The sequence below is a fragment of the Symphodus melops genome (genome assembly GCF_947650265.1).
Source record: "Symphodus melops genome assembly, chromosome: 8".
Taxonomy (NCBI): Eukaryota; Metazoa; Chordata; class Actinopteri; order Labriformes; family Labridae; genus Symphodus; species Symphodus melops.
The window spans coordinates 26,673,476-26,695,553 of NC_136698.1; the positions used below are offsets into that span (position 1 = coordinate 26,673,476).

General features: G+C 43.6%; 3 protein-coding genes across 13 annotated transcripts in view; 2 read left to right on the top strand and 1 right to left on the bottom strand.

Moving 5' to 3' along the window:
* Nucleotides 1–808: 808 nt before the first annotated feature.
* slc10a4 (solute carrier family 10 member 4) lies at nucleotides 809–3,309 on the top strand. The gene is made up of 3 exons (XM_079350886.1): nucleotides 809–1,542; nucleotides 1,804–2,014; nucleotides 2,744–3,309. The coding sequence occupies exons 1-3, from the start codon at nucleotides 1,025–1,027 to the stop codon at nucleotides 3,266–3,268; spliced, it is 1,254 nt and encodes a 417-aa protein (XP_079207012.1). The 5' UTR covers nucleotides 809–1,024; the 3' UTR covers nucleotides 3,269–3,309.
* A 1,129-nt stretch (nucleotides 3,310–4,438) lies between these two features.
* Nucleotides 4,439–6,997, top strand: zar1 (zygote arrest 1). The gene is made up of 4 exons (XM_079350509.1): nucleotides 4,439–5,165; nucleotides 6,101–6,193; nucleotides 6,484–6,558; nucleotides 6,643–6,997. The coding sequence occupies exons 1-4, from the start codon at nucleotides 4,476–4,478 to the stop codon at nucleotides 6,784–6,786; spliced, it is 1,002 nt and encodes a 333-aa protein (XP_079206635.1). The 5' UTR covers nucleotides 4,439–4,475; the 3' UTR covers nucleotides 6,787–6,997.
* A 1,330-nt stretch (nucleotides 6,998–8,327) lies between these two features.
* fryl (furry homolog, like) overlaps nucleotides 8,328–22,078 on the bottom strand; it is a 77,322-nt gene continuing 63,571 nt past the window's right edge. For 8 of the 11 annotated variants that reach the window (XM_079350738.1, XM_079350735.1, XM_079350733.1 and 5 more), the window contains 9 exons: nucleotides 20,423–20,832; nucleotides 17,824–18,031; nucleotides 17,565–17,714; nucleotides 16,264–16,362; nucleotides 15,378–15,446; nucleotides 13,289–13,306; nucleotides 12,450–12,560; nucleotides 10,085–10,278; nucleotides 8,328–9,571 (listed from right to left, as the gene is read on the bottom strand). In XM_079350738.1, coding sequence (XP_079206864.1) covers nucleotides 9,331–9,571; nucleotides 10,085–10,278; nucleotides 12,450–12,560; nucleotides 13,289–13,306; nucleotides 15,378–15,446; nucleotides 16,264–16,362; nucleotides 17,565–17,714; nucleotides 17,824–18,031; nucleotides 20,423–20,832 — 1,500 coding nt within the window. In that variant the 3' untranslated portion in view covers nucleotides 8,328–9,330. The remainder of the gene's footprint in view (nucleotides 9,572–10,084; nucleotides 10,279–12,449; nucleotides 12,561–13,288; nucleotides 13,307–15,377; nucleotides 15,447–16,263; nucleotides 16,363–17,564; nucleotides 17,715–17,823; nucleotides 18,032–20,422; nucleotides 20,833–22,078) is intronic. The other 3 variants (XM_079350732.1, XM_079350730.1, XM_079350731.1) reach the window with 1 other exon arrangement.

The following is a 22,078-nucleotide window of genomic DNA, read 5'->3' on the forward strand; positions in this document are numbered from 1 at the left end:
TTTCTGCATCTTGTCCCATCTCCCCCATCCCATTTTCAAGCCCAGCACAGTTTAGCAGATGGCTGTTCCGTCATGAGCCCGGGTCTGCTGAAGATTTCTGCCTGTTAAAAGGAAGTTTTTTCTTGCCACGCCATGACGGATTAAGCTGGGCTCTTGTAACATAGCCATAAGTAAGGTCCTTTACCTGCTTTTTGTAAACATAACAATGAGCATGGTCTTGTTACCTGCCCTTTTGTTAATGTTAACAGACAAACAGTAAGGTCCTTTACCTGCTTTTGTAAAGTGTCTTGAGATAACGCCTGTTATGAATTGACGCTATATAAATAAAGATTGATTGATTGATTGATTGATGATGAGAACAATTATACAGATTGAATTCATCCTGAGCAGCTTCAGAATAAAACAAAGGATGAGTCACCTTCATGTTTTACTTCTGGCATCTTCTGTAAAGTCCTTTTGATCCACAGCAGCAGCAGCTGGGGCTTTGAGAGGATGCTTAATAATGATTTTTAACTATACAAAAAAAAACATGTATTAAACCAGGCTGCACATTATAGATTCATGAGGACTCAATGACAAAGTGCACATTTCATGAAAAGAGACTCAACCGTCATTTAGCTGAACTGATGAGTTTATAAAGTCTACAGAAAACTTGAAGAAGCATCAATCGAGCTTAATTTCACAAATGGAAATCTGTCGATATGCAATAATTTGATGGATATTGTTGAGACATTTCCCTTATATGGAGCGGAGCGCGCCATAAAAGGGCAGCCTGTGCGTTATTGATTGGCCCAGCCGCTCTCACTGAAGCTTCAGACTGTGTGCAGACTCCCTCCGGCGATGTGCGTCTAACAGGGGAGCCAATCGGTGGCACCAGTCTGACTCTGTGAATCTCCTTAAGACTGTCAGTGTCATGGCACCACCTCATCCTCCGTCCACTGAACCCTCCGCTGCTTTATATTAGTGACAGCGCGCCACGACAGGACTCTGTTTTACGCACAAGTTTCTGCCCTCCTGTTGCGCCATGAATAACTCGAACCTTTTGGGTGGCGACGCACGAAGCGTTGGTTTAAAAGACTTAATCTTATCGGACACTTTAAAGCATGTTGTGGATTCTCCTGAGGACACTGCCGTGGTTGGATTACTGGGCACTGGTGCCTTCTTTCCATTCAGGACTGACCGTGGAGCTGAGTTCATGGCCGCTCCGCCGACGGAATCCCCGCACCTGGTGCCCGCCTTTTGGGATTCCCCCCTCAGTCACGGAATCAATGTGTTCGTGGGACTCGTTCTTTGCTTTACTATGCTGGGACTGGGCTGCACTGTGGACGTGAGCCAGCTTGGTGAAAGTATCCGCAGACCCATCGGGGTCCTGCTGGCTCTCGTGTGTCAGTTTGTGATCATGCCTTTGGTGGCCTTTCTCTTGGCTTTAGCCTTCTCTCTGGATGATGTGGCGGCCATGGCTGTGCTCCTGTGTGGTTGCTGCCCGGGAGGAAACTTATCAAACATCATGTCCCTGTTGGTGCACGGAGAGATGAATCTAAGGTATAGAAGTCACTCATTTATAGAAATAAACTAGAGAATAATGAATCAAACGTGTAAAACGTTTATCGGAGTTTTGCGCGTAATATTACGCGCGGAAATCTCGGTGAACTTTGACAACACGAAAATAAAACTTAACAGATAGCTTAACGACAAATCCTTTTTCTCATGTCAAAGAGAGCTAAGGTCAAAGTTTACCAAAACAGTCTCACGTGTCCAACATCCATTTTACACGGAGATAACGTCTTTGCTCTCCACTTTCAGCATCATCATGACCATATCGTCCACCCTGCTGGCACTCGTGCTGATGCCGCTGTGCCTGTGGATCTACAGCCGGGCCTGGATCAACACACCTGTGGTGAACCTCATGCCCTTCGGGGCCATCATCCTGACCCTCTGCAGCACTCTCATCCCTATTGGTTTAGGAGTGATGCTGAGGTATCGCTACTCGCGTGTGGCGGATATTGTTTTAAAGGTAAATTAAGAGCACTTTCACAAAGTCACCATTCCAAAACATGCCTCAGGTAACAGTAACCTTATTCAGAGTTGTCATGAGAGAACATATAAGTACATTCTGCAGAAGGAGAACCTTTGCGCAAAAAGCGCACTGCGTAATTTGGTTTGCCTGACACAAATGCTGACCGCAGTAAAAGTGACATCAGAGGCTCTGTGTCCGGAAGAGCTCCTCCCTTTTAATTTCTGATAAAAGCATCACTGGAGGGAGAGTCACATCAGTGACAATAGACAGAGACGTGAAGTGAGATAGATGTTCTGATGTGGATTTCAGTGCCACGTGAAAGTCAAGTCAAAGTTGTTCTTTGGATCGAAATCCAGTTTTCCACAGAACAAATTAAATGATTTCTCCTTGAAAGAGTCATTTGGAAAAACGAGGAGGGTTTCTTTTATATTTTGCACGTTTGTATTAAAGTTGGAGTTAAGATGATTACAAGGGAATGGTTCAGGTTAATTATTAATTAATTAAAAAAATATTCTGAGGAGAGATTTTCTTTTTCTTTTTGCATTTTGAGAAAAGTTGAAGTTCCAATTTTAATCTTGATAATGACCGTTATTTATTCCTGGATTATTCCGGACATTTTGATACTTCCAAACATTTAAAGATTTTTTCCCCCCACAAGCTTTTCCTCACGCCTGAACTCAAAACTGAACAAAGCATCTGATGCATCTTGATTCTGTGTTTTTCAAGGCGTCTTTGTGGTCTCTGCTGATCACTCTGGTGATGCTCTTCATCCTCACCGGAGCGATGCTGGGACCCGAGCTCTTGTCCACCATCCCGCCCTCCGTCTACGTGGTGGCCCTCCTGATGCCTCTCTGTGGCTACGCGGCGGGCTACGGCCTGGCCGTCCTCTTCGAACTGCCTCCAAACTGCTGCAGGGCCGTCTCTCTGGAAACCGGGTGCCAGAATGTGCAGCTGTGCACCGCCATCCTGAAGCTGGCCTTCCCCCCTCAGCTGATGGGAGGCATGTACATGTTCCCCCTGCTGTACGCTCTGTTCCAAGCGTCCGAGGCAGGCATCTTCATCCTGGCCTACAGGATGTACAGGAAGAACGTCCTCCACAAACCAGACCCCACGAGGAACAACGAGGACACAGACATCACATATCAGAGGTTTGAGGACGAGGACTTTGACTCGTCTTATGGCGCTGTGACAGTAAGCGACCCAAACACCATCATGTTGGACCCCTGTCCTCCTGATCCAACCCCTGTTTAATGTACACGTCGTACAAGTCCGGGATGAGACCTCCATGTGGGCTCACCCGTGAATCACGGGACTATAAAGGGAATCACAGATATGCTTGTCTGCAACCTGACTGCTAAAAAAAAAAAAAAAAAAAAAGCTGCTTGTGTCATGAGCTTCCTTCATTAGGATGGACAAAGACATTCAAAAATCTTAATAAGAGCTGTTCTGATAACTGCACCATAAGAACTCTGCACTTCACCTGTTAATGCATCATGTCTGTATCATTTATTAGCTGTGGAAAGAGGAAGACATGCATGACTCCTTCACTCATCCAGACCTGAAGACGACGCAGCAGACGAGCTTATCAATCCTCTGGATGTTTTATTATGTGTGTGAAGAAGGACTGAAGAGTAACTGAGCTGTTGTTAAAGTGAGCCAACTTGGTAAATAAGCTGTTAAAACATTACAGAATGAAAGCAGTGTCGCTCAGCTCTGCTCTTTGCAGACACATGACAGAGAGAGAAACATACAGGACTGTTATTTATTCATAGATTGATGTACTATTATCATATCTGGTGATTAAAGGAGGGAAAGAAATGTATCGGAACGTCTCTTATCATGACGAATCATCACGTTTTAATGCATCGCTGTGTTACCGTCAGAGCGACTCTCACCTTCATCCCTGAAGAAGACTGACACGTTCACTGTGTGCGTGTGTGTGTGTGTGTGTGTGTGTGTGTGTGTGTGTGTGTGTGTGTGTGTGTGTGTGTGTGTGAGAGAGAGAGACTTTCAGGGACACGCACCAATTGGGGACCAATTACTGGTTTGTCGTTGTTGGTTATTTTGAGAGGTTGTGTCCAGAAGATTATGGCAAACCTTTCAAAGTAGCCTGAGCCCTAAGAGTGAAAGAAATGTATATATGTGCATAAGGGAGAGACTATAAGACAAACATATCACATGATCCAGTGCTGTGCTAATCCACAATCTGTGCTCCGTAGACAGAATTAAGAGTCTAAACTGTACAATATGTGTATATTACAAACAAATATATCAAGAGAATAAAGTGTGTAAAACTGAGCTAGAACGTGCATCGTTGTCACGTGTGTGTTACTTTGGGGGAAGGAGAGGAAAGCAGGTAGCCTACCCCACACCTGACCACAATCATGCGTAATGGCGCGCGCGCATCAGCCAATCTACTTAAATAGCGACAGCTTGCAGGCATGGCTGGTTGAACAAAATGGCAACGTATGGTGACGAGCCAGTCGACAGCTATTTCTATTCATCTTACAACCCTTACACGGCCAGATACCCCCGGACAAAAGACGCCGGGTGGAAGTATAAAAGTTACCTCTCCCACTGTGGAGACTCTTCAGACGCCTTCAACAACCACCAGCGCGCGCAACTCAAATCCATCTTATCACAGATCAACCCCAAACTCACCCCGAGGCTTCGGAAAGCCAACACTAAAGATGTGGCTGTGCAGGTGAACCCAAAGAAAGACGCCTCGGTGCAATGCTCCATCGGCCCGAGGACCCTCCTCGCCATGAAGCGGGACATCTGGCGCAGTAGGCGGCCGGAGGAGGCCGCGACGCTCGGAAGCCCCAAGGCATCGGCCGGTGTGCGGTACCCCCGGACCCTCGCTGTGTATTCACCCATCGCTTACAGGAGCGTCACATCCTTCCTGGTCGATGAAAACAACAACAATAAAGAAGCTTCATGTGGCGATGTGGAGAGCGAAGAGCCGGCCGGTGAGCCGCCGGAGCCAACCGGGAAGAAGAGCAAGGACAACCGGGCAGGTGAGGAAGGGAAGCCCGAGAAGCTCTCCGACCAGAGTAAGAAGTTAAAGACCAAACAGGTGGAGGGCGAAAATGTGCAGCCAACTACCAACACGGATGGGTCAAAGGGCAATGTGCGCGTGCGCTTTCAGGTAAGTTACATGTGAACTTGATAGATAGATAGATAGATAGATAGATAGATAGATAGATAAATACTTTATTGATCCCGAGGGAAATTTCAAGTTGATGAGCTGCTGTGAACTTAAAATGTGTATTTTTTAGTTTTTAATTTTTTAAAATCTATGATGTAACTTTTTGAAAATTCTTTATCACAGTACGTAATTGTTTTATTATTCAACCTACCACATTCCTAATCTCTCTATCTGCTGCCCTCCCACTAAACTTGACTTTCCCTCAAGTAGCCTATAAAGTATATACTCCAGGTAGGCTACTTGAGTAATGAAGTTTATCCATCCAGCTCAAATTAAGACCCAAAATCAATGTGACTATAAAAACCTGTAATTAGGTCTTACAGTCACAAAAACCTTTAGAAAGTCTGACTGAACATTCAACATAAGAAAAACAAAGCAGTAATATCCATAAACTGTTAAGGTAATATTACATTTTAATTAAAGATGAACAAAACTGAACGACTGATCTAGCAAGTAGGCTGGGATAACTGTAAAATGCTTTGCAGTGCCATAATTGTCTGGTGACTAGGTAATCATTTTTTTTAATTGCGTTTAAATTCTCTATTAAATCAGACTTGCCTTGTGACATTTCGTTATAAAATCCATTTTATTTGTGTAAACCTTAATGAACTGGTCCCTAGAGAAGCTATAAAGCTAGAGGTCAGGCTGACTATGTGATTATTGCCTAATAACAAGCTCATCACCAATATGATTTGGGGAAGTCAATGAAATGATGAATATGATGGCCTGGTTAGTTCACATGTCCCAAACTCCAGTAATGAGTCATGGTTGGGTTGAAGTGAGGCTTCATCTCATCAGGATTGTGTTAATTATAACTTTGTGTTTGAGGGTGGAGCAGACGCCCACTGACATCTTCCCTTCTTTCCCCTCTCTAGTTTCTGGAACAGAAATATGGATATTATCACTGCCGAAAGTGCAACCTGCGTTGGGAGAGTGCCTACGTGTGGTGCGTTCAGGGCACGAACAAGGTGAGCCATTTGATTGATTGCCCCCATGTTTTGGTTGTTATGGTGAAGTCATTTTACAATTACAAGTGAGATATCGTATTGAAACAAGGACCGAAAGTTTAACAGCATCTTCTCAGGAGTTAGTCTGTTAAAGATGGAGAGGATCTTTATTAATCATAAAATAAACTGCTTTTCACTTTATACTTCTTGCTTCACCTCCAACCTTTGGGATGGGTTCATAAATTAGAGATGTGTAATCTGACTGAGTCATTTCGTACCCTCTAAAGTCAAAGTAAACTGTTTTGTTGCAGGTCTACTTCAAACAGTTCTGCAGAAAATGCCAAAAAGAATTCAACCCCTATCGTGTTGAGGACATCACGTGTCACGTAAGCGCCTTTCTAACCTGCTCCATAATCTACAGCTGCTTGTGTGAGGATGACCTATGACCTTTTTTTAAAAAAATATCTTAGACCTGCAACAAAGCGCGCTGTTCCTGCGCAATAACGCAGCGCCACGTGGACCCCAAACGGCCCCACAGACAGGACCTGTGCGGCAGATGCAAAGGCAAGCGGCTCTCCTGTGACAGCACGTTCAGCTTCAAATACATCATCTAGGTGACGTCACGGCTGACCTTGAACCTGTTGCACATCAGTCCAGATGCTGGACGGGCGCGGAATCTCAAACCCCCGTGACGCAATATTTACAGAAAGCATTGTGGATGCTAAATCGATATTTGATGTTTAAAACTTTATTTCATGCCGGTTTTGTGTTGATGACATTTATTGGTAAGCGCCACACATCGAACAGTGTAATAAATGACTATTGTGCACTCTACTGAAGTGTTTCTTTCACTCACAGTGGTCCAGTGTTTTTTCCTCTCACTGACTCGCATGGAGGGACGTTCACTGGGATCTATTCAAGCTCTGTGGCCTTTTATCATCAGTGTCCTCAGGATGAGTTCAAGTGCAGGAAACGCTCAAGATAAAACATAATTTAATTATTTTTGACTTTATTCCAGTTCAAGGACCAAATACGAGGACGTGTTCCACAAACAATAGTTTAAACATGAATTTTTGTTTTTCTTAGAACCTGTGTTGAAGGATCAGTTGGACTGTATTTAAAGTTTCTGTCAAAATCCACTTCAGTCCTGTTTAGAACCGGACCAGTCAGTGTCTGTAGCTATTAAATACAAATGTGTGAACACACTCTGGATGTGTCTCGGCCTTTATCGTAGGATTTAACATTCAGAGAGCAGAACAGACTGCTAGCTGTGAGTGATATTAAAGTGAACTCATCCAGTAGAATCATTCTCTCACAAGAAGTAAAAAATACTTGATGAATTGTCAGGATTTATTTCACTCCTTTTCACAGCTGAAGCATCTAAAACGTTTTAATTTAAACTGTTCAGTCAGGCCCAGGATGACATTTTGGGTGCAATTACAATTTAAACGTGTTCTGCTCTTGTAAAGTCGCCTGGCATTCATCGGGTCTACTGCTGCTTCCTTTTAATCTGAAAATCCAAAACCAGAGTTTAGATACTAAAAATGATTTCAACATGAGACGGAGCTCGTTCTGTATGATTAGGCTTTTATTTATCCAGAGAGAAGGCTGGTATGTGAGTGAAGAGAAAAAATGTATAATGCACCTCTACATTAAAACCTCTTCCAGGTAAAATAATATATTCATTAAATAAAGAACAGCATTCAAATGTACCAGACAAGCAGGGGGGGAAAAAGCTCTGAGGAATGAGTACAGTGACTGTTACAATGTGCCATGACGAGTTTCCAGAAAGCGTTTTTAGATCCAAGGTTCATGTCCTGCAGTCACAGCAGCAAGTAGGGCGAAGCGTCGATGAGACGGGGGACACTGTCTGGCAAAGTGATCAACACAAACCTCGTTCTACCCTTCATGTAAGCAGAGACAAAGATCACAGTGGAGAGAGAGGGAATGCATACGGCTCGGCTCGGCTCGGGTGGAGCGTTGTGGTCCAACGGGAGACGGCGTGCTCCATCAGATCTCTCCCACACGCAGACCCTGACCCGGCTTACGCAAGACCACAAGCAGCAGCAGCTGAGGCAGCTTTGGGGGAAATGTAGAAGTTTGAGTGATTTGAGTGAAAAAGGTGGAGCGGATCGTTGAAGAGTCAGACCTGGTCTTCGCTTTCTCTCATCTCGTTAGCTTTATACAGACATCCTACCCGGATGAACAGTGCATTACACAAAAGTACAAGGGGAAAAAATACTGGTTTTACACTATACATTTTCTAAAATATATACAGAGTAAAATAAGTTATGTTTCCATAATGATTTGTAGCCAGTCTGCACTCATGTGCAATTATATGCATGTGTGTGAGCGTATATACCAGAATATCCAATATATTTCACACAGTCTAAAGGCAGCTACTTATTTGGTTAAAGAGTGAGATTTGCGTGAAGACCTGTTGAAGGGACTCTCCTCTCAAAGCAGATCAATAAACAGATATATTTCTCTTTTTACACTCCCTGAAGGCTTCCCACAGGGTTACGTGTTAAATATCCTAACATTTACAACCTAGGATGTTAGCTCTAATAAAAAATACATTTCTCAAAAAAATATTCTTGCAGTGCTTCTTCTCTTTCAAGCATGCTTTTTCAAAACTTTTTTTTTCTTTTTTTTTTAAACAAGGTTTTTTTTTTCTCCTCTGTTTTGCTTATGAATCCTCAAACAAATCGACACCACCTCTGGACTGGTCTTAAACAAGCGTCAGCCCAGGACCCGAGGAGACCGCTGCTCAATGCGATGGACCCATCAGGTCAGATCCAGCAAAAACCAAAAAAAAAGAAAAAAAAAAAGGAAAAAAACCCAAAACACGGCGTCCTCTCTTCTTCTTTTCCAAACACACCACCACATGACTTATTGCAACTGAATTTTGCAGGTTGGCTTCGTCTGGGAAAAGATGTTAGCTTTAAGCATTCATACATGTTATAATATATGTGAAGAGTCACAGTTATTCCCACACATCCTTTAGCCCTTTATACTGTAGGTGGAGTCTTTCTCGTCCTCCTCTGACGCCCCTCACCGTCGACCCTCTCTCTACAGCTGAGGTGAGGTCTGTGTAGAGCAAGGGGGGGTATTTGTGTCCAGTCTAGTCCAGGTCTGCAGCCTGCAGCGCCACAGCTTCACAGTCCCGTGCTGACCATGGTGCCGTGGCTCTGGCAGGCCTGAGCCTGGCTCAGAGCCTCTCGGATCTGCAGGTTGAGCTCCATGAGGCGGGTGCTGGCCTGAGAAAGGTCCCTGCTGGGGCCGACCACGGCCAGGCAGCCCGTCTGACCCAGCGTCTGGTGACGGAAGTAGATGTGCAGGAGGGTCTGGACCGCGTCGTCCGTCTCGTTGCCGAAGATGTCGTCGGGCCACAAAGACCTGCGGATAAAGGCGGGTGAGCCGAGTGCATGCAACCAGGCAGAACACTTTGTTTATTCTGCATGTTGAGTGTTTCATTGTTCAAACTAATCAACTAATCAGAATCTGACACGTCACAGCAGCTTTTTGATATCAAGGAAAAGTGTAAAGTCTACCTTTAAAAGAATGATATGGTCAGTAGCATTTTCTTTGTATCATTACAGCAGGTTTTTTTTTTTAAGGAGAAGTCATTGTAAAAAAAAAACCCAAAAAAGATGATTTGTCTAAAAGTAGATCATTAAAAAGCTCCTGATTAAAATGCTCTGGCTTTTCATCCAAACTATGTAAATTAATCAGTATTAAATTGCAATGCTCTGCATGTGATGACAAATTAAAAACACATTAAACAACCTGTTAACTTCCATTCACTCTTCATAAATGACCTCCTTGTTTTACTAAAGTTAACTTGCACATTTGTTGACATGTTTTCTTGCTTTATTAATGTTTGTGTCTGTGAAACGTTGTTGATCTCACCTGAAGATTTTGACCTGAGAGAGGGCAGAGCTGAAGTCTCTGGCTCTCAGGCTTTCTATCAGTGATTGAATCGCCGTCTCCGTGTTGGTCTGCGCCGCGTCTGACATGCACACATCCTCCTGACCATCATTTCCTGTTTCTGCCTCCTTCAGACAGCTCTCCAGGATGCTGAGTTCTTCAGACATGTTGGTCACCTTACAGAGACAGAGACATGGCACCACACGTGAACAACATAAACGGATGAGATTTACAGCAGCAGCCGACCCCATCACTCGATATGAGACACGCTTCCATTTTAATCTGATTAAAGCTTAATTAGACGCAGGACACATCATTACTGCTTTTAATGTTTAGTAGTTAAAATGCTGTGTGTTAAAATAGAACTCTGCGTTTTTCATGTCATGTGCTGTTTTGTTGTTTATTGTGGAGAAGAAGCTTTTAAACTTTTGAAATTAAAGGGCTGGGAAGAGAGACAGTGAGACAGCAATCTGGAGGAAACGCTGCTCTTACAGCGTAATGTAATTTGTCCGTTCTTGATTCTCTGACAGAGACGATGGGAGAGATAGAGGCAGCCACAGCGTCTCAATATTACGAAGAGTGAGACTACTAAGAAAACAGCAGAGCTTGTATCGCCTCCCGCTCCTGATGTCACCGATGATAAGCCTGCATGTGCGACTGAAAGGCGAGCGGTGGGAAACAACAATGTAGATCAATAAAGTCTCTCTGATGGTGATAAGTAAACTGTGTGTTCATGTTCAGCTCCATGGATGTGTCAGACATCGGATGTTAGACGTGATGAACACAAACTGCAAGTCATCTTTAAATCAGGGCTGGATGGAAACAAATCCTGACGGGGTGAGACAGGCTCACGACACAGCTCGTCTCAAAATAAAGAAATTATTTTACACAAACATGGATTTGGAAATTATTTGATTTTTATTGACTGTTTATACTCTGCTAAAAAAAGAAAACATTCTTGAGTTGGATCCATGTCAACAAACATTCAACTCTTCTTAAAAATCAATCTACTTCACTTCTCTAACTCACATTAACCTGATCATATCCTGATAACTCACATTAAACCTGATCATATCCTGATAACCCACATTAAACCTGATCATATCCTGATAACTCACATTAAACCTGATCATATCCTGATAACTCACATTAAACCTGATCATATCCTGATAACTCACATTAAACCTGATCATATCCTGATAACTCACATTAAACCTGATCATATCCTGATAACTCACATTAAACCTGATCATATCCTGATAACTCACATTAAACCTGATCATATCCTGATAACTCACATTAAACCTGATCATATCCTGATAACTCACATTAAACCTGATCATATCCTGATAACTCACATTAAACCTGATCATATCCTGATAACTCACATTAAACCTGATCATATCCTGATAACTCACATTAAACCTGATCATATCCTGATAACTCACATTAAACCTGATCATATCCTGATAACTCACATTAAACCTGATCATATCCTGATAACTCACGTTAACCTGGACATATCAGGCCGTGTTGGAGAGTATCCTTGGATTCCTCTGTTCATTTCAAATCTAAGCTTTCTCGCCTGGCATGAAGGTGATGGGGAGGACAGATAACCTCTCTCTGCAGACAATATGTGAGCAGTCTGTCCTCAGACAGAACGCATCTCACAGTGTGAGCTTCTACCTTCTGGCAGACGACATAGAGTCACCCAATAGAGACTCAACCGCCTTAAAAAAACCCCGTCCTGTTTCCAGGTTGAATCATTTTTATAAGGCTGTGCAATAGTGTCCCTGAATGTTTTTCATATTCCCTTTACTTGGTTTTTTATCTCTCAGGCTGTTTTTGCAGCTCTTGTGCAATATGGGACACAGTATGTGCTACATATGTTGTTATAGTGGAAAAATACTGTCCATCGATTGTTCTCATGTGAACTTAGACGACTGAGACACTTGTGTCTCAACTGCAGAACTTAGAGATGTTTAATTCAGCAATGAGCTGTGTTTACAAGAGATCAAGAGGTACATTCATATATTACTTTATAGCGGGACGTTAGATGTGGCCATTGCAGCGGTTTAGTGTGATGCATTATTTAATTACATTTTAGTAGAAATGAAACAGTGAGTGGAGACTGAGAGACACAAATAGCCTGTCTCATTTCAGACGGGCTCGAGCGGGCTACACAGGATGCTACCACTGCATTGAGACTCAGCTGTTGTCTGCTGGCCTCTCAGTGTTAGCTTACTGTCACATCGCCTGTCGTGGATCGGGAACTCAAAGTGAATGTAAATAAAATATTCAGACAGGTTTAGTCACGCACATTCAGCTGATTGTCAAACGGTCTCACCTCGGCCTCTCTCTTGATGGTGTCCACCCTGCTGATGAGCTTACAGTAGGCCTGGAAGAGCAACAGCAGCTGAAAGTGCAACTTATAGAGCCTGCGACACAACTCCAGCTCCTACAGAGACACAAACACAAACATTAATACGGTCACAAGCCGGCACAATAATAACACCACCTGCACTGACATCACTCTGATGATCACATGATTAGACCGATGGGTATCCTGGGTTAGAGACGTGGGAGGAGATGAAAGGGTTAACATGACCTAGAGCGTCTCTGCTTGTGGGGCTTTGGAGTGAGAGGTGAGTCTACCACTAGAAGAATTAATCATGAGATCTTTATTAGAAAATTATTCGTCAGCAGCTCCTGTGACGCTCTCTACTGGGACCAATTTTATTCAGACTGGATGAAGCCCAAAGGAGTTATTAGACGAGTCTAATCCAGGAGAATGTGGAGGGAGAAAAATGGTCGAACAAAACAGATAATGGAAATAACACGCATGCAAAATAAAAGCTGTTATCCTGACAGCAATATGATTTCTCCGCTGTCCTCTACTGAAACAGACGTCCTCAGCTATCTGCAGACAGAAACAGTGTGCAGCCTAAAGTAGTTCAAACACTGATTACAGTGCTAAATGTAGCAACAGAAAAAAGACATATTGCATTACGGGATAAGAGTAAATCATGATTGGGTGGATGGGAGAGCCAGGCTGGGTTACATGACCGATCGAGGCAGAGAGACAGACGTGGGCGAGGATGGTTACAGCGCAGACAGGAGTGAGATGATCGGTGTTTTGACCAGATTTCATGATTGTTAAGAGTCCATAATATGAGAACCACTTACTGCTAGTTTTTCCATTTGCTAAGCAAGAAGGTGAGCAGGTCACACAAAAAAAAACAAAAAAACAACAACAACAAACAAAACAGAAGGAGAGAAAGACCAAGAATTAGTGAGCTTGAACACGGCAGCATGAGACACATTCAGGGAGGGCTGAGCGCCCAAACACACGTGAGCCCACGTCATCCTTTATTCTGAGGAGGCGGAACAACAGCGAGTGGAGAGAGACGGAGAGAAAGGATGTGGTAGAGGCTGCAGCAGCACGGAGAAGAGTAAAACATCAGGGTTTTATTCTGAGCCTTTGCTTTTCTGTGGGTGGAAATTAAAAACACAGAGGGAAGCTGTGAGCGCGCCATCCACAGATGTGTGCAGGAAGTGGAGTCCAGATATCATCAGTTTAAGGACACGGAGTGAGAGAGCATGCAGAGGCTGGTTAGAAAGAGAAAACCTGTGCATCTGTCTTTTACTACGCAACTAATAAAAACATCTAAATGTGATTCCACTGCTGCATACAAATATAAATAATTTATGACAGGATTTAAAAATGTCTTCTTGTTACCTGCTTTTGCCTTACATGACTGAATCCACACACGTTTTTATATGTAAAGAAAGTGAAGACCCAGTGACAGGAAAGGCTTTAACTCAAGTTGTATAGAATGGAGAGAATACCAAAACATTAAAAACAAGCAGTGTATGACTTTAAGAGAAATAATGAAAAAACATCAGCTGATCCTTTAAGTCATCAATAGGTCAACTTGTTTAATACATTTACTACCGGAACCAAAATATGGGCTCAAGCTACCGGGTCACTGACAGACAATGTGGTGTGACAGAGTAAGAATCATGCTAACAGCTAACAGGACCCGTGTGACATGTCAAAGTGAGTTTACATGCTGTTAGCTGTGCTGCACCTGAGCAGCGAGTTAGAGTTAGTGTGTTCACGTCCTGTCAGGTAAAAACTAAAGAAAAGCTCATTCAGCGTCACTCTCAGGTTTAATCGACAGACGGATCCCTCTGCCTACGACTGGTCAATAGAAATATCAAAAATACAATAATGGTGTCAGGACTATGCTACTATTAAACCATTTTTAAAATTGTAGAAGTTTTTTAAAAAATGTGAGAGATCCCACATATTAAAACGATCATGACCGATGAACATTTCAGATTTCATACTGTAGCGTGTGGTGAGAAACGAGACGATCGACTCGATTATTACTACGTGTAAATCTCACACGGTCAGGCAAGTAAACAAACTAAATGTGTCAGTAAGCTGGTAGATCTGTTGCGGTAAACATTTGGGTCAAACTCTTTTTCCTCGTCAGTAAATGTAAATGTACTTTATTTATGCAGCCCTTTACAACAATCCTCTCAGCGAACCAAAGTGCTTTACAACAAGTCACAATCCAGTAAAAAAGTTGAATAAAAGTAATAAAATACCGCAAAGTAAAATAAGATAAAAGTTGGATTGTGGTTTGATGTCCATTTAACTTCATGCTTCCTGATTGCCGTTGTCGCCATGGTAACGTTTGTTGTGCTTCCTGCTACAGTCAGCTTGCTTCCCTATTGGCTGTCGGCCGTCCTCGGTGTTCTCCCCTCACAACAGGATTTCTGATCGTAAATACTGAACTTCCGATAAGATCAGGGATCACACCCAACACCAAAGGAGAATCTGGTAAAGATCTACAGAGAGTCAGGCCTTTGCTGACTTTGGTCGATGGAGGGAATCAAGTCCAAAATCAGCCCGATTATCTTGTAAACACGAAGACAAACTACTCCCTGAGTTCTGTTTTCTAGGTTGCCAATTATTTACTGGTGAACATAACCATTAAACTTAACCATGTAATAAAACAAAAGGTTTTTATTAAAGCCACCAATAAATGATCGAGCACATTGTCCAATGAACAAGTGTATGTCACACTCATAATTAACTTTTAGTTCGCTCACGTGTGAGGCTGAGAATCAAGACGGGAAGTCTTTAGAAATAAGATAACTCAACGTAACACCTGCTGGGAACAAAATCCAACCATGAATCCCTCAGTGACTGTGTTTCAGATGACAGAAAACCGTCTCCTCCATCAAGTACGCTCATTCCTACCTGTGCGTGCGTGTTTGGCTGCTGCCCGCTGTCTTTGTCTCCAAAGGTTTTCCTGCAGTTTTCCAGCCACTGCAGAGTTAAAGGGACAGGAGAGAAAAGAAACCAACAACAACAACAAAGGGTTAAAGGAGGGAGAGGAAGATCAGTAACTTGTGCAATACAAGACTTTTTTTTTCTCTCTCCTGTCTTTGAATGGATCTACATGTGCGTGCGTACATCATAAAGGTTGGTTGGGGAGGAGATTTAATAAGGCTATTGTACTTAGCAAATTAAAGAAGGCCTGCTCCGTAGCGTGGTATGGTATCTAGGCCTCCAGGGACCATTGCCGTCTCATTCAATTAGGGCTCCTGCATCCCAGAAGCCTCTGCAATCTCATCTCTTCTCTTCGTCCCCCTCCCCCTCCTCTCTCTGCTCCTCCTGCTTGGACCTCCATAACTGATTTAGGAGCACGGAGGGTTATTTTTATCCCCTCAGCTGAGGATGTCACCAGTGATGCAGACACTAACGGCTGCTAAATCTACTCATACCAAACACTGATTTAATGTCTGCCCTGCTGATGAGACAGACCGGGGCTTATCTTGCACAACATCAGCTATTTGTCTTCATGTCCTTTAGGTCTTCTATGGTGCGATGGCAGATGGATAAAGGGGCAATTTAAACACACTTCCTAAAGCCATCTCAGTTTGACATGAGAAGCCGTTATTAGGAAGTCCCGTAACGTCTCCTGCTTCTGCACATACTGTACGCACACACTGACACAGCGGCTTTAACTGCAGGTGATGCAGTCTTTAGAATTGCACCGGACGCCTTGCGATCCGTCCCGAGAGAGAACAGGTTCAGAGAGGATGCTGAAGCAGAAACGGTGGAAGTCAGTGCGAGGACTTACGAGCTCTGCTGCTTCTCTCTTCGCGTTGTAGGTGTCCAGGTGTTCCTGCAACTCCAGCACGCTAAACTTCAGAGTCTCCAACAGTCCACAAGAGACCAGCTACAAGAAGACAGGACAGCACAGAAATTAGACCTGACACGCACAGAGCCCACCACAGGAAAATATCCACAGTAGGACCCACATATCACTGAATATGCAACGCTCACATCCATCTGATCCGATCATGAAAGACAAATGTTGGAACACTTTGCTGATTTTGTGGGTGGAGAGTCTTAACATGGTGAGCCAGGCCCAAAAAAATGGCAAACCTTTATTTCCCAAAGTGAAGCATCCTTAGCATCCCGAGTGTATTTGAGTTATTTTGTCATCACTAAGAAGACTCACTATGTTGCCTCATCACCAGCACCAGAAAAGAAAATTGGTGAAAGTGAATATTTATATATTTAGATGTCGTCCCTGGATGCCCATCAAACAGCATGCTGAAGCTAGAATGCAGATAGCGCCTGCTAGCCAGTGCTGTAGCCACAGAGCGGCTGATTAATGGGCCTGTTATTGTGGCTCTACGACCCTGATGGAAACAAGCACAGCAGACACGAAGCCTCTCGTAGGAGCAGCACAAATAGGCAGTCGGACTCCTACAATACTAAACTAATATTCATTATTTCATTGGCTAAGTTAGAGCCTTATATTTATTTATTTGTAGTTGATACAAGTCCACGCAGTTTTGTTGTTGCTGCTGTTGTTGTTTTTCGGAAATGCAAATCTTTGCACAGCATCTTGAAATGTTTGTAAATCTGTATTTTTAGCTTTTATATTTTTGTTTTATATTTTTTGAAATCTTTCTACACATGTTGAAAAATTGACAATAAAGATAACTTTGACTATTTTGAAAACTGAGATGAAAAGGAGGGCTGCTAACATTTGTCAGTATAATTATTTTATTCTGTTTTCTGTTTAACACACAAAGAAAATTAGTCGCTTCGGAAAAATCCCTACAATCTAACAACAGGCTCTGGATTTATGAACTTACAAAATAAAGTTAAGTTTGAAATGTAAAAATATCTGTAAATGATCTTTAAAACCACAATAAGACAGGAGCAGGGGAATGTGTTTAAAGAGTTATGTACCAGTGTATGTGTATTAGTGTTTGTACCAGTATGTAATTACTGCAGGGTTCGAACAGTCCAGTATTTTCATATCATGGTTTCATAACATTTTGTTGGCACGTCACTTTGGTTTTGAGTGAAAAGTCATTTTTGATCATATTGTCAGCTGCAGACAGCCGTGCACCGCTCTCTCACCGTCTCTGCGTCCAGCAGCACCGTCGGACACTGCGAGCGGGACGTCATGACTTCCAGGGAGCTGAGGAACTGGTTACCCATTCGCTGGAGCTTCTCCCCGAGAAAGCAAACAGACGAATGTGTAATGGAGCCAAATTTGGTCTGAATGCTCTGAAGGAGACAAAGAGGAAAAATGAGAGCGAGGACTCGTAAACGGCGTTACAGGAACAGCAACTAAAAAGAGAAAAAAAACCCAAAAAAAAACGGAGAAGGCATTTACCTGAAAGAGTCTGGAGAACACGTGGAACGTGTAAACAGCAGAGGAACCATCGGTGTCTGACAACATCTGGTTGACATGGCAACGCCAAGCATCTTCCTCATTGTCATAGGCAACGGGCTGGAACGCTGCCAGGATGGCAGAGAGGAAGGGCGAAGGGGGCGGAGAGGCCTGGATCTCTGGGAAGCAGTCTGCGTCACCTTCATCTTGACTGAAACACACACGGGGGCCAATGAGCTACAATCTGACATGTTCCACACTCCCCCAGTCTACACTGAAGGACAAATGTAAACACACACACACACACACACACACACTCTCTCAAATCTGCGAGTAAACAACCTCCCATCGCTCGATCTCTGCCTGCCTCACTGCACATTCTGCTGCAGTATTTTGAGAGCTGTAATCTACTGCAGTGCTGTAGCATAACAACAACATTTCAGCTATTAGCATATTAGCATCATTCAAACACCTCCCTTTCTCTCTCTCTCTCTCTCTCTCCCACACACACACACACACAGATACTCACAGGCCCGTCGGACCAAACAGCCTGAAGAAGCAGACAGAATATAAGTATCTAAAGCCTGCGCTGCCGAGCGCTGCAGCGGACACAGTCTCTGTCCTCATCCTCACCCCAACTATCGCTTCTCTTTCCCTCGCTCTCTCCCCTCGCCTGTAACTCGGCTGCGCTGCAACTGCTAACAGCACTAGCGCACTGCACTCCAATCCCACACAGGACCGCAGAGAGCTCTCTGTGAGCCTGGCATCCACACACACACACACACACACACACACACACACACTCTGTTCTGCACATCAAAGGCAGCTCCAGACCTGACAGGAGTTGTTTTTTTTTATCCTCCTCTCTTTGCCCACTCACATAAATCCTGGCACAGAGAAAATCACTACACTGCTTAGTGACCTGTTTTCACTCCGAGTACGAGCTCTTCAAACGCATGCCTATAAATCATGTGTGGCGGAGCTGAGTGGAGACCTTGAGTAGTACACAGATGTATGGTGCACGGATCAGCATTGCTTCAGTGCAGTCACAAACTGTGACTTTACTGGAAGCACAATTGGCCCACCTTGAAGAGGGACTGTTTGAATGTGGACCACTGCCAGCCCACCCTGGCCCTCCGTCGTGGGTCCAGCCCACACGGGAGCCACGCCAAGACACGCATTACTCATCGTGCCATCTCAGAAAGCCACACGCATCCATAAGAGGCAAAACGCCAAACCTTCGTTTCACCCCGACGAGACTTTTATCACAATAAAAAAACATAATAATAATATTATAGTTATGAGAAGACATTGGTTACCTCAATGTGCTGCTGTGATATTGATTACTTAACTTCCAGGCAAACAATCAGTGAGATTAATAAATCCCAATCCATCGATCACGGGCTGAGCTGACAGAGTCTCCTCTTGTGATTCAGTGACATTTTTAAAACGAGTGACTAACTAATCTACCATGTGACACATTTTCTATTTCGGCCATAATTCATCTGACTTCACTTCTTTTCTTTCAGGCTGCTTCAACACCAGAGGAGCTTTGACATATATATTAAAATTCAAAGTAGCCTGGAGCTATTTACAGCTTTTTATCACTTCTGTAAAAATTCATCACGTCTGATGTTAGCGATGGAACAGCCAGCAGAAACACCAGATACAACATTGTTATGAATTTAATTTCACACTTATCTCCATCATGTGTTTTTAAATGTAAAAGCAAGATTCATCCACCTCCTCAGATTTGACCACATGAACACCAATCAAGCATACAGAAGCCATGAGTGTAGTTTTTTGAGACATCAGGTATTTGTGTTTATAATATAAAATGGTTATAAATCTGATGAAGCTTTCTTTCAGTCCATCTTCTACAAGTGAACTTTATAAATCTTAATCCTATCATGTGCACTCGGCCCGACACTGTGGGAAACAAACATGTCTGACTCATCAACAGGCTGAAAGCAGATGTGCACAACAATACTAGCATAAACTCCTCATCATGTCATGTGATTCCTTCAGCGTTAACATATCAGTCAGTCAGTATATTAATATGGTGTTAAAAAAGTCAATGTATTGTGTTAGTCTGACTTTAAACTGAACTTTCAAAACACATGTAAACATTTGAGTCCATCTGAAAGTGAACACACCTGGATAATGTTGATGTGTGATTTATTAATGCTTGTATTCACTACAATCAGAGCTCGCACCACAGTCCCTGCAGTTCACCAGTATAAATAAATACCAATAAAAGCCAGGATGGAGGAAAAAAAAAAAAAAAAAAAAGGGACGAAGGTGACGACGCGGTGAATCCTCGAGCAGAACATGTTTCACAGATGAGGAGACACAGTTTGTGTTGTGTCAGACAAAAATGTACGAAGCTGTTAAGTTGTGACAACCAGGTGGCTGCTTGCTTTGCTTTGGAAATACCAGTACGAGTGGATTTTCCCCTCACTGCTCATAAGCTGGGGCACAAACGAGACGACTGGAACGAGCTCTGACTTTAGTTTGACTCGACTCTTCATTTAAACACATCAAGTGTTAAAAGACTAAGACTACTTCTCAGATTCCTCCAGATGTGTGGGGGTCTCCTTACCTGGACATGCCAGAGAAGTCGGCCTCCTCTTCCTCACAGCGCTCATCGAGCTCCTTCAGCGCCTGAGTCACGTCTTCCTCCCACACCGAGCCACAGGTGCTGTCCGGGTCCGGATCCACGTCTGCCTTTGTCTCACATGGCGCTGGCAGCGGCAGAGTCAGGGGCAGGACGGTTTGGGGGTCGTCCTCCGAGAGGGACCCCGGTGGAGTGTCTATGGCCGGCGGGGGAGGGGGGGCAGGCTGCAGGTCTTCGTGAGGGTCCTGGATCTCCTGGGGTTCCTGAGGGTCCTGTGAGTCTGGAAGGTCACACAGCTCCTGGGGGTCAGAGGGCAGAGGGGGGGCGCTGCAAAACCCTGTGTCCTCACTAACGCTGCTGCTCAGTTCATCTGCTGCCGTCATGCTCACGCCGTCCTGTAAGATGAGCCAGAGGGGGGCGCTCAGGAGCAGGTTAACAGATCAATTACATAAAAACATTACAATTCCTTTTTTCCCCTCAACACGTCCCCGCGCTGTTATTACAGCACTCAATCTTAAAATCAATCTGAGCACACCGTTTCCATTCTGAATCTCGATAACAGGTTGAATTAAAACCGCCATAACCTCCACTTACGGTCACATGACAGTTTCAATTAGACAAGAGGGACTCTCCATCAGCACTTTTTTTTACCGTCTCCACTTCCCTCAATGTGCCTTTCTATGTCTTCCTGTGAGAGCTAATGTCACTCATGAGAAATTTTTAGAAATAAAGAAGAATCAATAAAACAGAAGTCGTTGCTAATCAATCACTGAGATGACGTTAAAAAGCCCGGAGCGTCACGCTAATAAAACAGTGGCAGCACTGTGAAGCTGACAGGCGAACAGATGAATGAGATGTACTGTACACGCTCTGATTTATGAACAACACTAAAGTGACAGAGGGTTTTAGTGCTTTAACAAATTACAAAACAGCTGTAATTAACATTTAACAAACAATATGTAAACAGCCACTGTGTCCGACTCGCACAGAGAAACACACATAAATTCTGCATGTAGCCATGTTGATGTAGCGGAAGGAGGGGATGTCGATGGGGAAAAACAGAGTGGTCTTAATTAGACTCCCCGTCTCTGCGCTGTCTTCTGTTTTTATTTAAAAGTCTAATGCATCGGGGAAAACCGAGCATGGCAAGCCGCCAGTACATCATAGAGACAGCCGCTATATTACAGAAAGCTTTTAGAAGTGGTCGTGGCCATCGTGGGAGGGAATGAGTAAGAGTATTGATGGTTTTATCTGGGGCTCATTACACTAAGAGCCGGGGGCCGGGGCCGGGCTGGGATGGGGGAGATGTCCTTGGGGTGATCTTCAGAGAGTCAGCTGGAACGAGTTGCTCGAAAGTTACATCAATTCTGCGTGTAGAGGAAAAAAGCTGGGAGAAAATTCCTCAGGCTTTGATAGGTGCTAACGCTAATGCTGCTTTCTATTGATGCTGGTTATTTTGTTTAACTCCATAATGCTCTGCATAGCTGGGGATTGATACACCAGTTTAAATATCATATTTAAAATCCTGTTTTTATCATTTAGCAGGAGATGCTAACCTCAGCTGCTTTACTATGAGAGTGGTTCTTAACTGCTGGGTTTGACCTTGTGTCCACCTGGCGGTTTTTTTTGTTAGCAGAAAAG